This window comes from Mycteria americana, unplaced genomic scaffold (genome assembly GCF_035582795.1).
Source record: "Mycteria americana isolate JAX WOST 10 ecotype Jacksonville Zoo and Gardens unplaced genomic scaffold, USCA_MyAme_1.0 Scaffold_43, whole genome shotgun sequence".
Classification (NCBI taxonomy): domain Eukaryota; kingdom Metazoa; phylum Chordata; class Aves; order Ciconiiformes; family Ciconiidae; genus Mycteria; species Mycteria americana.
Window position 1 is genome coordinate 789,226 of NW_027445630.1, and position 11,931 is coordinate 801,156.

Below are 11,931 nucleotides of genomic sequence, written 5' to 3' on the forward strand. Positions count from 1 at the left end.
TTACCTTCAGCAAGGAGCCGTCGTCGCCTTGCGACCCCTTGTAGCAGCACTTCTGCTTCCCGCTGGCCGTGCTGTACACCCTGCGAGAGGAGCGGGAGGCGGTCAAGCCGGCACCGAACCCCCCGGGGACACCGGAGCTGGGAGGAAGAAGGTGAGTCCGACGCGGATTTAACCTCAGCCGGCACGGGCAAGCGCCTTCACCTGACGTTTCTGTCCTGGCAGGCGACGGCGACGTATTTCTGCGTGATGTCGATGTCCATGTCGTACAGGGTGGTTTTCTCGGCGACGTGATGCGTCCTAACGAAATTGAAGCCATCGGGGAGCTGCAGGGAGATGAGGAGAGCCGCGTCGCCTTCTCGCCCGTCCGATTTTCGGGGAGAAATAGCAGATCCCCATGGAGACGCCGCTAACCCACCTTTTGAGCGTTGCGGAAATAAATGCTTTTGTCGGCACCGCAGCTTATCAGCTGAATGTCCCCGTTGCCTGAGCGAAGAGAGAGCAGGGAAAGGCCGTCAGAGATCGCATCCGTTCCAAATTCACCGCCGAGTGAATGCGAAAAATGATTCTTTATGAACAAATTCATTAAAAAATGGTTCTTTTTAAGAACTAGATGCAATCCGAGGGTGGGATCCCCCTGCTATAGATCCCCTCCGATGGATGGCTCGGTGCTCTTCGTCTGGAGACGCCCGTTTTCTACTGAGGAGCCCCCTCTAACGCAGACGTTGAAGCTTAGGTACGTAAATCCGGAGAGAAAAACCCCGTCTTCAAGGCGGAACAAGGCGAAGGGCAGCCCAACGGGGGCGGGGGGGGGGGGGAATTTGGATGCAATTCAGCCACCTACCAGCAAATTTGACCGACGTTATCGCGGAGGAGTGATCGTCCAGGGTTTGCTCCAGCTTGTAGTTCTTGTCTACGTTCAAGACGTGGATGAGCCTGTCTCTGCTCGCCGAAGCCAGCAGCGCTGCTCCTGGAGCCGTCGGAAGAGAGGGTGTTAAAATAACATCGCGCTAAAGGTTTTTGTTAACAAAATGGTGTAATTTTGTTAACAAAATTTTGATTTTGTTGATTTTTGTTAACAAGATTTTTGATTTTGATTTTGATTTTGATTTTGATTTTGGTTTTGATTTTGATTTTGTTTTTGATTTTTATTTTGTTTTTGATTTTTTGATTTTTGATTTTTATTTTGATTTTGTTAACAAGATTTTTGATTTTGATTTTTGTTTGATTTTTGTTAACAAGATTTTGACGTAAACAGGTTCTAGGCGGGGTGTTAAAGGGAAAGCAAACGGAGGTGGTTGCCCAGGTCCTTCCCGCTGCCTGGAGGGGACGGTTACCCCCCGGCACAGGCTGAGCCGGGTTTTAATGCGCGGCCCCGGGGCTTGTCTGCGGCTCCCGGCGGCTTCTCAGAGGAGAGACTCTTCCCTGCGAAGCTCGTTTTTCGGGATGCCTCAGCTCGGTTTGGTGAAGGAGAAGCTTTCCCATCGGTGAGAGCGGGTTACCGGGAAGCTGAGCCCCAAGGCTCACCGGCAATGCCCGAGGACTAATCCGGCTTTCGGGGTGAAGCCTTACCGGTCTCCGGCTTCGAATACTCCAAGCAAAGAACTTCCGAATCGTGAGCCTCCACTTTAGCCACCTCCTGCATGAACCGCAGCTCGTGTATCCTGCGAGGGAAGCGCACCGTCGGCTCGGCCCCCCGATAACCAGGGAAGCCGGGCAGGAACACCATCGGCACGCGGTGAGGGAGCTCGGAGATGCCCACGGAAAAAGGCTAAAACGAGTGGCAGGGAGCCCGCCCAGGCACCCAACCGCCACCGTCCGTCTTGGGCTGTCGGCCGAGCGCGGTGCCACTTGCCTGAGGGTTCCTCCTCTGTCCCCCGATGCCAAATGCTCCCCGTCGGGGCTGACCTGCATCACCCGCACCCCGGATTTAATGTCGAGGTGCCCCACGTTCTCGCTTCGGTCGGGCGCGCTGGAGGAGTCCTGGAGGTGCTGCGTGTTGTTGTCCACGTAGACGACGTTCAGCAGGGTCTTGGTGCGGGAGGAGAGGGGACGGTCAGGCCCCCGGCAGAGCGCAGGCGGCTCTTTGGGGAGGAGAGGAGCCCACCCACGTCACCCAACTGCTTCCCACTTTATTTTTCCATGCTTCCCGCTCGGGAAACACCAGGATTTGAGAAACACAACTGCGTCGTTTGGTCCTTCAGACAGAAACAGCGAGTGCAGGAGAACGGAAAGCAGTTTCCAAGCTCGCTAGAATCACCAAAACCCACCAAAAATCGCCGCTTGTCTCCCGCTCAGGCAGCAGCTCTGTACCCAGAGCGGCAAGAAGCCGTCGGGAACCACCCCAAAACCTCCAGCGACCTCGTTTTCTAGAGGCAAATCCCACAAGACAAGAGAATGGGGAGCTGGTTGAGCTCCCCCAGCTGCTGGCGTGGTTTCGGGGGGCTGCCTTGAGCAGGGAGGTGGGATGCAGCCCCCCCCCCCCCCCGTTGTACCGTGCTGTAGGCGCTGCCCTGGACGGGGCGCGCGGAGCCGCTTTCCAGGGTCCAGGCGCGGATGGTGTTGTCCGAGGAACACGTCAGGAAGGAGCCGGGAGGCAGACAGGATCTCCGCTCCTCGAATTCAGGGTACACCTGCACCCAGGGGGGGGGTTACACATTTGGGGGGGGTGGAGGGGGGAGAAGGTGCCCCGAATCGCCCCCCCGTGGGACCCACTCGCCCTCACCTCGACGCTCCAGACGAAGGAGCTGTGGAAAAGATCCGACCACACCTTCCTGACGTTGCGCAGGTCCCCGACGTCCCAGACGTAGACGCTGTGGTCCTTGTAGACGCAGGAGAGCCAGCGGTTGCAAGCGTCGTAGGCCAAGGCGATGGTGTCGGGGTAGACCAGGTCCGGTCGCCTTCAGGGAGAGGGAGACGGGGTCGGGTGGCATCCCGAGGGCGCGGCGTTTTGGGGGGGGCCGACCCTTCCAGAGCCCACCGAGCGTTCCGCCAGAGGCAAGATTCGATTTGCAAACGAAATGGCGTCCGTATCCCGTACGCGCGGCCCCGAAACAAAGGGGAAAACGAAGCCGCGGGGCCCCGCCGTAAGCCTGACGCCACCCTCCCGCCCTCGCCGTCCTTCACCGCGCGTCAAATCGGGCGCCGACTCAAACCTATCCGAGCTCGGACCTCCATCGAGACGAGCTTGCGGGCCGAGCAACGAGAGCCGCGGGGTCCGAAACCCCGCGGTTCGGCGACAAGCCGCGCCGGGCGGTTCAGATGAGGGGATGGGGAGATCCCCGCCGTCCCCTCGGCCGTGCGGTACCTCGGGGGGGGGGCCTGGGTGACATCCACGCCCAGGGGGTGAGGTTTGGGGAGGTCGCTCAGGTAGCGCATGTCACGAGCTTGGAAAATCCTCACGGTGCCGTCGGCGCAGCCGCAAAATATCAGCTCCTCGCTGAGACAGACGCAGTTTGCCAGCGGGACCTGCGGCCGGAGCGGGTAAGGTCCCGGCCGGTGGGTTTCAGCTCGGAGTTGGGGGGGGGTCTGGGGGATTTCCCCCACCGTCAGCACCTTCAGAACGATCCATTTCTCCAGCACCCGCTTCTCGTTGAACTGGCAGAGCAGCCCCGAGGAGGAGACGCAGAAGGTGCTGCCCGACATCCGCCCTCGGCCGCAGGCCACGTCGCAGAAGACGTTGTCGTGAAGTTCTCCCAGCAGCCCCGAGCGTCCCACCAGCGGCACCGTCTCGTTGATCTGCAAAGCCGAGGTAGCGCCGCCCACCCCGGCGTTAACGAACGTTAACGAAGGAAACGGATCCCAGCCCTCCGGAGCGGGCGCGGCACCGGGTATCGGCAGCGTCCCCGTGCCCGCACGCGCTCCCCGGCAGAGCTGCCGTGCACCCACGGGATTTTGCCGGCTGGAGCATCCCCGGCTCCAGGCTGAGCCGAAGCACCCACGGTTTCGAGGTCCGGTGCCGGCTGACCGGAGCAAAACAACATTCAGGTATGAGGCAAGCGTGAATTTTGGGGGGAAAACCTGGCGTTTCTTCAGTTCTTTCTATAGAAATCACCCGCTGCCGCGTCACATCGGCTTTGGTGACGATTTAAGCAGCGTCCAGCCCCGGTTCAGCTTCATCGGCCGCCCGCGCCCCGTGAGACGGCGTTGGCAAAGGGCATCCTCTCACCTTCAGCTCCCTCGAGGAGTCGAGGAACCAGAACTTGACGTGGCGGTGCCCTACGGTGACGAAATAGCTGTCCTCGGAGAAGGACACGGCCGTCACTTTGCAGGACACCTTGTTCGAGGCGACCAGGGAATCTTTCTGCTCGGAAAGAAAGGTGCGGTCGGGTCGTGCACAAGAAGCGTTACCCCCCCAAAAGTCCGGAGCCACGAGCGACCGTGAGAAAAGAGAGAAAAGAGCTGTTTTTCCCCAGATTCGGGGAATTTCAAGCTGCTATAAGCCGGAGCTCACCTTCCAGTCCCAAACGTTGACCACCATGTCGTGCGGGTACCCCACCGACACCAGGTACTTGGCGCTGGGGGAAAAGGCGACGCAAGCCACGCCGTGCTTGTGACCGTGCAACGCCGAGACCTGCGCCCGTTCCTCCACGTCCCACACGCGGACGGCCGGTCGGTGCCCGTTCTGCGCGGGGAAAACGGCGGCGTGGCGGTGGCTTTCGCCTTCTCGCCGGCCCCCATGGCCTCCGACCCTAAAGGGTGTTCCCATCCTCCCGGCGCGATCCCAAATTGGGGTGGAAAACCCCAAAAAAGCAGGGGAGGAATAATCCTGGCTACTCCATCCCGCCGGTGCCGGGACAGCCAGAATTGGGGTGTAGGTGACTGCAAATAAGTGGCACCCACCTCTCCGGTGACGATGAGCTTCCCGTCGGGCGAGAAGGCCAACGCGCTCAGGGTTTTCCTGCAAAATATTGGGTTTTCTTTAACAACTGGGCTACTCCGGAGGGAAAACTGAGGTTTTCTTGGAAGGAGAAGGGAGCAAAAATACTGGAAGCTGCACAAGTTTCGCTCCTGAAACCTGATGTACGACACAGCCTGTGTTTTGTGGGTAACTGGAGGTGTTTAGGGGTGTTGGGGGGGTACCTGGAGATATTTGGGAGGTATCTGGGGGTGTTTGGAGGGTGTTTGGGGCGTACCTGGGGGTGTTTGGGGGGTACCTGGGGATATTTGGGAGGTATCTGGGGGTGTTTGGGGCGTACCTGGGGGTGTTTGGGGGGTACCTGGGGATATTTGGGGGGTATCTGGGGGTGTTTGGAGGGTGTTTGGGGCGTACCTGGGGGTGTTTGGGGGGTACCTGGGGATATTTGGGAGGTATCTGGGGGTGTTTGGAGGGTGTTTGGGGCATACCTGGGGGTGTTTGGGGGGTACCTGGGGATATTTGGGGGGTATCTGGGGGTGTTTGGGGGATACCTGGGGGTGTTGGGGCGTACCTGGGGGTGTCTGGGGGGTACCTGGGGGTGTCTGGGGGGTACCTGCAAGTGTTGGGGGGTACCTGAACATGATCAGGAGGTGTTTGGGGGTACCTGGAGGTGTTGGGGGGTACCTGGGGGTGTTCAGGAGGTGTTTGGGGGGTACCTGGAGATATTTGGGAGGTACCTGGGGGTGTTTGGAGGGTGTTTGGGGTGTACCTGGGGGTGTTTGGGGGGTACCTGGGGATATTTGGGGGGTACCTGGGGATATTTGGGGGGTGTTTGGGGTGTATCTGGGGGTGTTTGGGGGGTACCTGGGAGTGTTCAGGGAGTAGCTGGGGATGTTTGGGGGGTACCTGGAGGTGTTGGGGGGTACCTGGGGATGTTTGGGGGGTACCTGCAGTTGTTGGGGGGTACCTGAACATGTTCAGGAGGTGTTTGGGGGGTACCTGGAGGTGTTGGGGTTGCAGGCCAAGCCGCTGCTGGTCTGGGCGGTGATTCCCAGCACCTTCTCCAGCGTCACCTGGGGGAGAGGAGGAAGGAGCCCCCCCGGGCGTGGGGCTGGAGGAGCCGGGGGGCAGATGGGGGTCCCTGGGAGGAGGGGGGGGGGGGGGGCCATGGGGCCAGGGTGGAACCCTGAGCCCCCAGGGGTGGCCCTGGGGCAGCGCCGGGCACCCATGGGTCCTTCTGTGTCCCACCCTTCGTCCCCCCCATCCCCGTGGGGGCACCCCAAAGCTGGAAGCGCTGCCCCCCCCCCCCCCCCCCCGAGACCCCCCCCGAGTCTGCCCCTCCATAGGCCCCGCCCCCATAGGGTCCCAGACCCGCCCCCTCCTCAGGCACCGCCCCCAGCCCCGCCCCCCTCCACTCCATGAGGGACCTGCCAATCCGGCCCCGCCCCCACAGGGACCCCCCCCACTCCAGTCCCGCCCCCTTCAGAAGCTCCGCCCCATGGAAACCTAATCCCGCCCACTCCCCAAGCTCCGCCCCTCCGTGGACACGCCCTCAAAAAGCCATCTCTTCTACAAGCCCCACCCAGGTGGGAGCCCCAAGCCCCGCCCCCTTCTCAGGCCCCGTCCCCATGGAGACCACCAAAGCCCACCCTCTCTCACCCCCACGGGGAAGCCCCGCCCTCTTCCTGAGGCCACGCCCCCCCCGCCAACGGCCGGCCGCCCCACGCGCCCCTCACCGCCTCTTCCGGGCCCTGGTGCCGCGACCGCCGCCGCAGGTTGAAGAGCGGAGGCGAGTCGGGCCCGGTGCCGCCGTGAGCCCCGCCGCCCGCCGCCGCCATGGCTCCGGGCCGCCGCCGCCGCTCGCTACCGCTCCGAACTGCGCGCGGAAAGCCGGCGTCCCCTCCCTATTGGCCACCGCCCACGCCGCTCACCGCCCGCCTCCCCCGCCTCGCCCAATAGCAGCGCGGCGCCGCGGGGCCAGGCTCCGCCCCGCGGGTTCCTGCCACTCAACGTCGCGCTCCGCCAATAGCGGGACGGACCGGCGCCGGCTCCGCCCCGTCGCCCCCTGTCGCTCGCGGGTTCGAGCCCCGCGGGCCCGGCCCAACCGGCCCGGCCGCGGCCGCTGGCGGCAACGAAGGCGCCGCGGCAGGCGAAGGGGGTTATTAACGGCGTGGGAAACGGCCTCGCCTCCCCCGCCCCGGGCGCAGCCCGCGAGAACGGGGCCGTCCCGGGCGTGGGGAGCCCCACGGGGGTTCCCCGTTACCGCCCCGGCGTGTAGGCCCCGTTGCCATGGCCACGGCGCCCTCCTCCTCAGTGCGCATGCGTGGCCTCCAGGCGGGATGTCAAGCGTTGCTACGGCGACGGCCGTGCGTGCTGACGCAGCACGCCGCCGCCGCGTCACGTGAGCCGGCAGCGGGCGGCGGCGATGCCCAAGTACTGCCGCGCCCCGCACTGCTCCAACGCGGCGGGGCAGGCCCGGCCGCCCGCCCGCCGGCTCAGCTTCTACAAGTCGGTACCGGGGAGCCCGGGGGAGGGAGGGAGGCAGGGGGCGGGCGGGGCCTCTGCCCTTAACCCCGCCCACTGGGGAGGGGCCGGGGCCTGGGCCTGGGCCTGAACTTGAACCTGAGCGGGGCCTGGGCTTGGGCTTGAGTGAGGCCTGAGCTTGAGCGAGGCTTGGGCCTGGGCCTGGGCCTGGGCCTGGGCTTGAGTGAGGCCTGAGCCTGAGCCTGAGCAGGGCCTGGGCCTGGATTTAGGCCTGAGCCTGAGCGGGGCTGGGGCCTGGTTCTGTGGTGGGGCCTAGGCCTGAGTGAGGCCTGAGCCTGGGCCTGGGTCTGAGTCTGGGCCTGGGTCTGAAGTGGGGCCTGGGCCTGGGCATAGGCCTGACCCAGGCCTGGGCCTGAGCAAGGCCTGAGCCTGGGCATAGGCCTGAGCCAGGCCTGGGCCTGGACTTAGGCCTGAGTCTGGGCCTGGGTCTGAGTCTGGGCCTGGTTCTGGAGTGGAGCCTACACCCAGGGAGGGGCTGAGTGGCTTCCTTGGGCGGGGGGGGGGGGGGGGTGGGAGAAGCCCCCAGAGCAAGGCTGGGGGAGGACCCTGGGGTGGGGCCACCCAAGATGGGGCTGGGGCACCCAAAATGGGGGCCTTTGGGCCTCCTGGGGAGGGGCTGGATGCTGGGGGGGGTGGGGGAGCCCCCGCTTTGAGCGTCCCATTAACACCCCCCCCCCCCCCCCCCCCTCCCCCCCCAGGTTCCCGCTGCAGGACGCGGCGCGGCTGCGGCAATGGCTGGCGCAGATGCGGCAGGAGAACTGGGTGCCCACCCGCCACCAGCACCTCTGCAGCGACCATTTTGAACCCTCCTGCTTCCAGTACCGCTGGGGCGTGCGCTACCTGCGGCCCGACGCCGTCCCCACCATCTTCCCCCGCAGCCCCCCGGTGAGGGCCACCCCCGCCCCCCGGCGGAACCCTTAGAAGCATCTAGAACACTCTAGAACACCCCCCCTGGTGGGTCTAGAACCCTAGGAGCTCCCTAGATGTTCCTCTGGAAGGATCTAGAAGCTTCCGGGAGAGGGAAGGGTCCCCTGGAAGCGGCACAGAGCTCCCGGAAAGGTTGCGAGGGGTCTGGAAGCTCCTCCGAGGGGTCTGGAAGAGTCTAGAAGGTTCTGGAAGCTCCCTCAGAAGGGCGTAGAAGCTCTTTAGGGGGTGGCGGGTTGTCCCCGAGGGGTCTGGAAGAGTCTAGAAGGTTCTGGAAGCTCCCTCAGAAGGGGCTAGAAGCTCTTTAGGGGGTGGCGGGTTGTCCCCGAGGGGTCTGGAAGAGTCTAGAAGGTTCTGGAAGCTCCCTCAGAAGGGGGTAGAAGCTCTTTAGGGGGTGGGGGGCTGTCCCCGAGGGGTCTGGAAGAGTCTAGAAGGTTCTGGAAGCTCCCTCAGAAGGGGGTAGAAGCTCTTTAGGGGGTCGCAGGTTGCCCCCGAGGGGTCTGGAAGCTCCTCGGAGGGTTCTAGAAGTTCCCCCGTGGGATTTAGGAGCTCCACGGAAAGGTCTAGAAGGTCCCCAGGAGGGGGGTTGTCACCTCGGGGTGGCTTTTGTCCCCAGAGCTGGGTGGCTTTGGGGGAGAAACCTGCACCGCTGCCCGGCCCCAAAAACCTCCAAAAACGGGGATTTGGGGTTTTTTCGGTTTTTTTCCACAGAAACGGGAGGATCCTGCCGCGCCGCCGGGCGCCGCCCACCCTAAGCAGCCCCTCCCGGCGAGCGGCGCGGAGCCGGTGACACCGGGACGGTCGCCCGACACCGTCACCCTACGCCCGCGGGCGGAGGCGGCGGGCGTGGAGCCACCCGCCGCCGTGCCGCCGCCGGGATATTTGGAGCCCGCCGCCGCGCCGGAGCCCGTCCTCTCCTCCGCCCTGAGGCTCCCCGTCGTTTCGAGCGTCCCCGTCGCGTCCGAGGCGGTGACGGGGACGTCGCCGCCGGGCGAGCTGAGCACCGAGGAACTCGTCGGCGTGGTGTTGGTGCTGCAGCGGAAGGTGAAGGTGCTGCAGCAGCGGCAACGGCGGCACCGGGCCCGGCTGGAGGCCATGGAGGGGCTGGTGGAGCAGCTACGGCGCGAGAGCCTGCTCTCCGAGGAGAGGCTCAAGCTGGTAGGTGACAACGGGGACGCGCTTGGGGACGTTCTGGACTTGGTGTCCCCTCTGTGTCATCGTCCGTGTGTCCGTCCCCCCGCCCCCTCAGGCCTGTCTGGAGCCGGGGCCGGTGACGCCGGATCCCGCTGACGCCGTCACCGTCATCTGCCAGGAGGAGGCGGCGGCGGCGTTGGTCTGCGCCGTGTCACCGCCCGCGGGGACGACTTGTGGCCTCGGCCTGCAGCGCCCGTGACGCGGTGGCACCGCCGGCACCGGCAACCTGCCGGCGGTGGCGGGTGGCCCTCCCTGGGGCCACCCCCCAACCCCCTGGGGCCACCGCCCTGTGCCCGGGGGTGTCCCCCAACCCCCTGGGGCCACCCCGGTTGGGTGTCACCCGGTGCCACCCCTCCCTCTGTCACCCCCTTGGTGGCCCCATTTTTTTGGGTGGGGGGGGGGTGGGGCCGAGCGGAGGTGCCCCCACCCATGGGTGCTGCGCCCCGGGGGAGGGGAGACTTTATTTTTGTATTTAAGATTTATTTTGTGATACTGGGGGGGGGGGAGGGGAATTTGGGGACGTCCCCTCCCCCCCGGCTCTAATAAAGGACGATGGACGCCAGCGGCTGTGTGTGACACCGGGGGGGTGGCCCTTGCTGGTGGCCTGGGGGACGTCGGGCTCTCCTGGGGGTGCCCCCCCCCCTCCCTCCCCCACTCGCCAGCTTGGGGCCAGGCTCAAGGCGTCAGTAGGGTCCAGAGTTAACGGCAGGGAAAGGGGTGGTTCCCTTGGCCATGGCCACACCCCCTGTGCCTTATAGATAGGAGGGGTCTCTACACACACACCCCTCTATAGTCTCTGCCCCTATAGCTCCCGTAGATCACGGCAGCCTCTCTGCTCCTATAGCCACCGTACCCCCCCCCCCCCCCCCGACCCTGTGGGTTCCTATAGCCCCTCCCACAGCCCCCATGGGTTCCTATAGCCTCTCCCACAGCTCCCCCAGCCCCTATAGCCCCTGCCACAGCTTCCCCAACCCCCATGGGTTCCTATAGCCCCTCCCACAGCCCTCATGGGTTCCTATAGCCCCTCCTACAGCACCTATGGGTTCCTATAGCCTCTCCCACAGCTTCCCCAACCCCTGTGGGTTCCTATAGCCCCTCCCACAGCCCCCATGGCTTCCTATAGCCCCTCCCACAGCCCCTATGGATTCCTGTAGCCCCTCCCCCAGCTCCTCCAGCCCCTATAGCCCCTCCCCCAGCGCCTATGGGTTCCTATAGCCCCTCGCACAGCTCCCCCAGCCCCTATAGCCTCTCCCACAGCTTCCCCAGCCCCTATGGATTCCTATAGCCCCACCCACAGTGCCTATGGGTTCCTATGGCCCCTCCCACAGTCCCCATGGGTTCCTATAGCTCTCCCACAGCTCCCCCAGCCCCTATAGCCCCTCCCACAGCTCCTCCATCCCCTATAGCCCCTCCCACAGCTCCCACAGCATCTATGGGTTCCTATAGCCCCTCCCACAGCCCCTATAGCCCCTCCCACAGCTCCCACAGCATCTATGGGTTCCTATAGCCCCTCCCACAGCCCCTATAGCCCCTCCCACAGCTCCCACAGCACCTATGGGTTCCTATAGCCCCTCCCACAGCCCCCATGGGTTCCTATAGCCCCTCCCCCAGCTCCTCCAGCCCCTATAGCCCCTCCCACAGCCCCCATGGGTTCCTATAGCCCCTCCCACAGCACCTATGGGTTCCTGTAGCCCCTCCCACAGCCCCCATGGGTTCCTATAGCCCCTCCCACAGCTCCTCCAGCCCCTATAGCCCCTCCCACAGCTCCCACAGCATCTATGGGTTCCTATAGCCCCTCCCACAGCCCCTATAGCCCCTCCCACAGCTCCCACAGCCCCTATAGCCCCTCCCACAGCTCCCACAGCACCTATGGGTTCCTATAGCCCCTCCCACAGCTCCCACAGTGCCTATGGGTTCCTATAGCCCCTCCCACAGCCCCTATGGGTTCCTATAGCCCCTTCCACAGCTGCCCCAGCCCCTGTAGCCCCTCCCACAGCTCCCTCAGCCCCTATAGCCATTCCCACACCCCCTATAGCCCCCCTGCAGCCCCCCGTACCCCTCTCTGTAGCTGCTCTCCAGCCTCCATAGTCCCCTATAGCCTCCATACACACCATGGCCAGTCTCCACCCCCTGGAGCCCTCTTCCAGCTCCAAATCTTATAGCTCCTCTCCAGCACCTATAGCTTCTTTCCAGCTCCCTATAGCCCCCCCCCCCCCCCATAGCTGCTCTCCAGCCTCTGCCATTCCTCTGCAGCTCCCTATAGACCCTTCTCAACCCTTGGGAGCTGCTGGCCCCTATAGCCCATATCCAGCCCTGACTGACCCCCTTTAGTCCCCGTAGCCCCTTCCCAGAGCATATAGGTCCCCATAGGTACTCTCCAGTTCCTATAGCTGCCTGTAGTCCTCTGTAGCCCC

The 11,931-nt window shown here is 64.2% G+C and overlaps 3 protein-coding genes across 4 annotated transcripts in view; 1 reads left to right on the forward strand and 2 right to left on the reverse strand.

Annotated features, from left to right (window-relative positions):
* Positions 1-11,931, reverse strand: part of SYMPK (symplekin scaffold protein) — an 85,538-nt gene that overhangs the window by 5,526 nt on the left and 68,081 nt on the right. The gene's annotated exons all lie outside the window — the stretch shown is intronic.
* Positions 94-6,275, reverse strand: WDR62 (WD repeat domain 62). Its single transcript, XM_075489927.1, has 14 exons — positions 6,177-6,275; positions 5,855-5,928; positions 5,489-5,539; positions 4,451-4,688; positions 4,166-4,300; positions 3,553-3,735; positions 3,305-3,465; positions 2,723-2,897; positions 2,493-2,630; positions 1,853-2,028; positions 1,570-1,661; positions 842-967; positions 416-483; positions 94-323 (listed from the first exon to the last, which is right to left on the reverse strand). Exons 1-14 carry the CDS (start codon positions 6,273-6,275, stop codon positions 198-200), a joined length of 1,842 nt encoding a protein of 613 aa, XP_075346042.1. The 3' UTR covers positions 94-197.
* THAP8 (THAP domain containing 8) lies at positions 7,210-10,033 on the forward strand. Of its 2 annotated transcripts, XR_012773689.1 has the most exons (5): positions 7,210-7,363; positions 8,098-8,284; positions 9,035-9,481; positions 9,573-9,780; positions 9,821-10,033. XR_012773689.1 is itself a non-coding variant. In XM_075490094.1 (4 exons), exons 1-4 carry the CDS (start codon positions 7,281-7,283, stop codon positions 9,714-9,716), a joined length of 861 nt encoding a protein of 286 aa, XP_075346209.1. In that variant the 5' UTR covers positions 7,210-7,280; the 3' UTR covers positions 9,717-9,799. The 2 variants fall into 2 exon arrangements, 1 of the variants encoding a protein (XP_075346209.1); XM_075490094.1 differs by lacking the exon at positions 9,821-10,033 and having other exon boundaries at positions 9,573-9,799.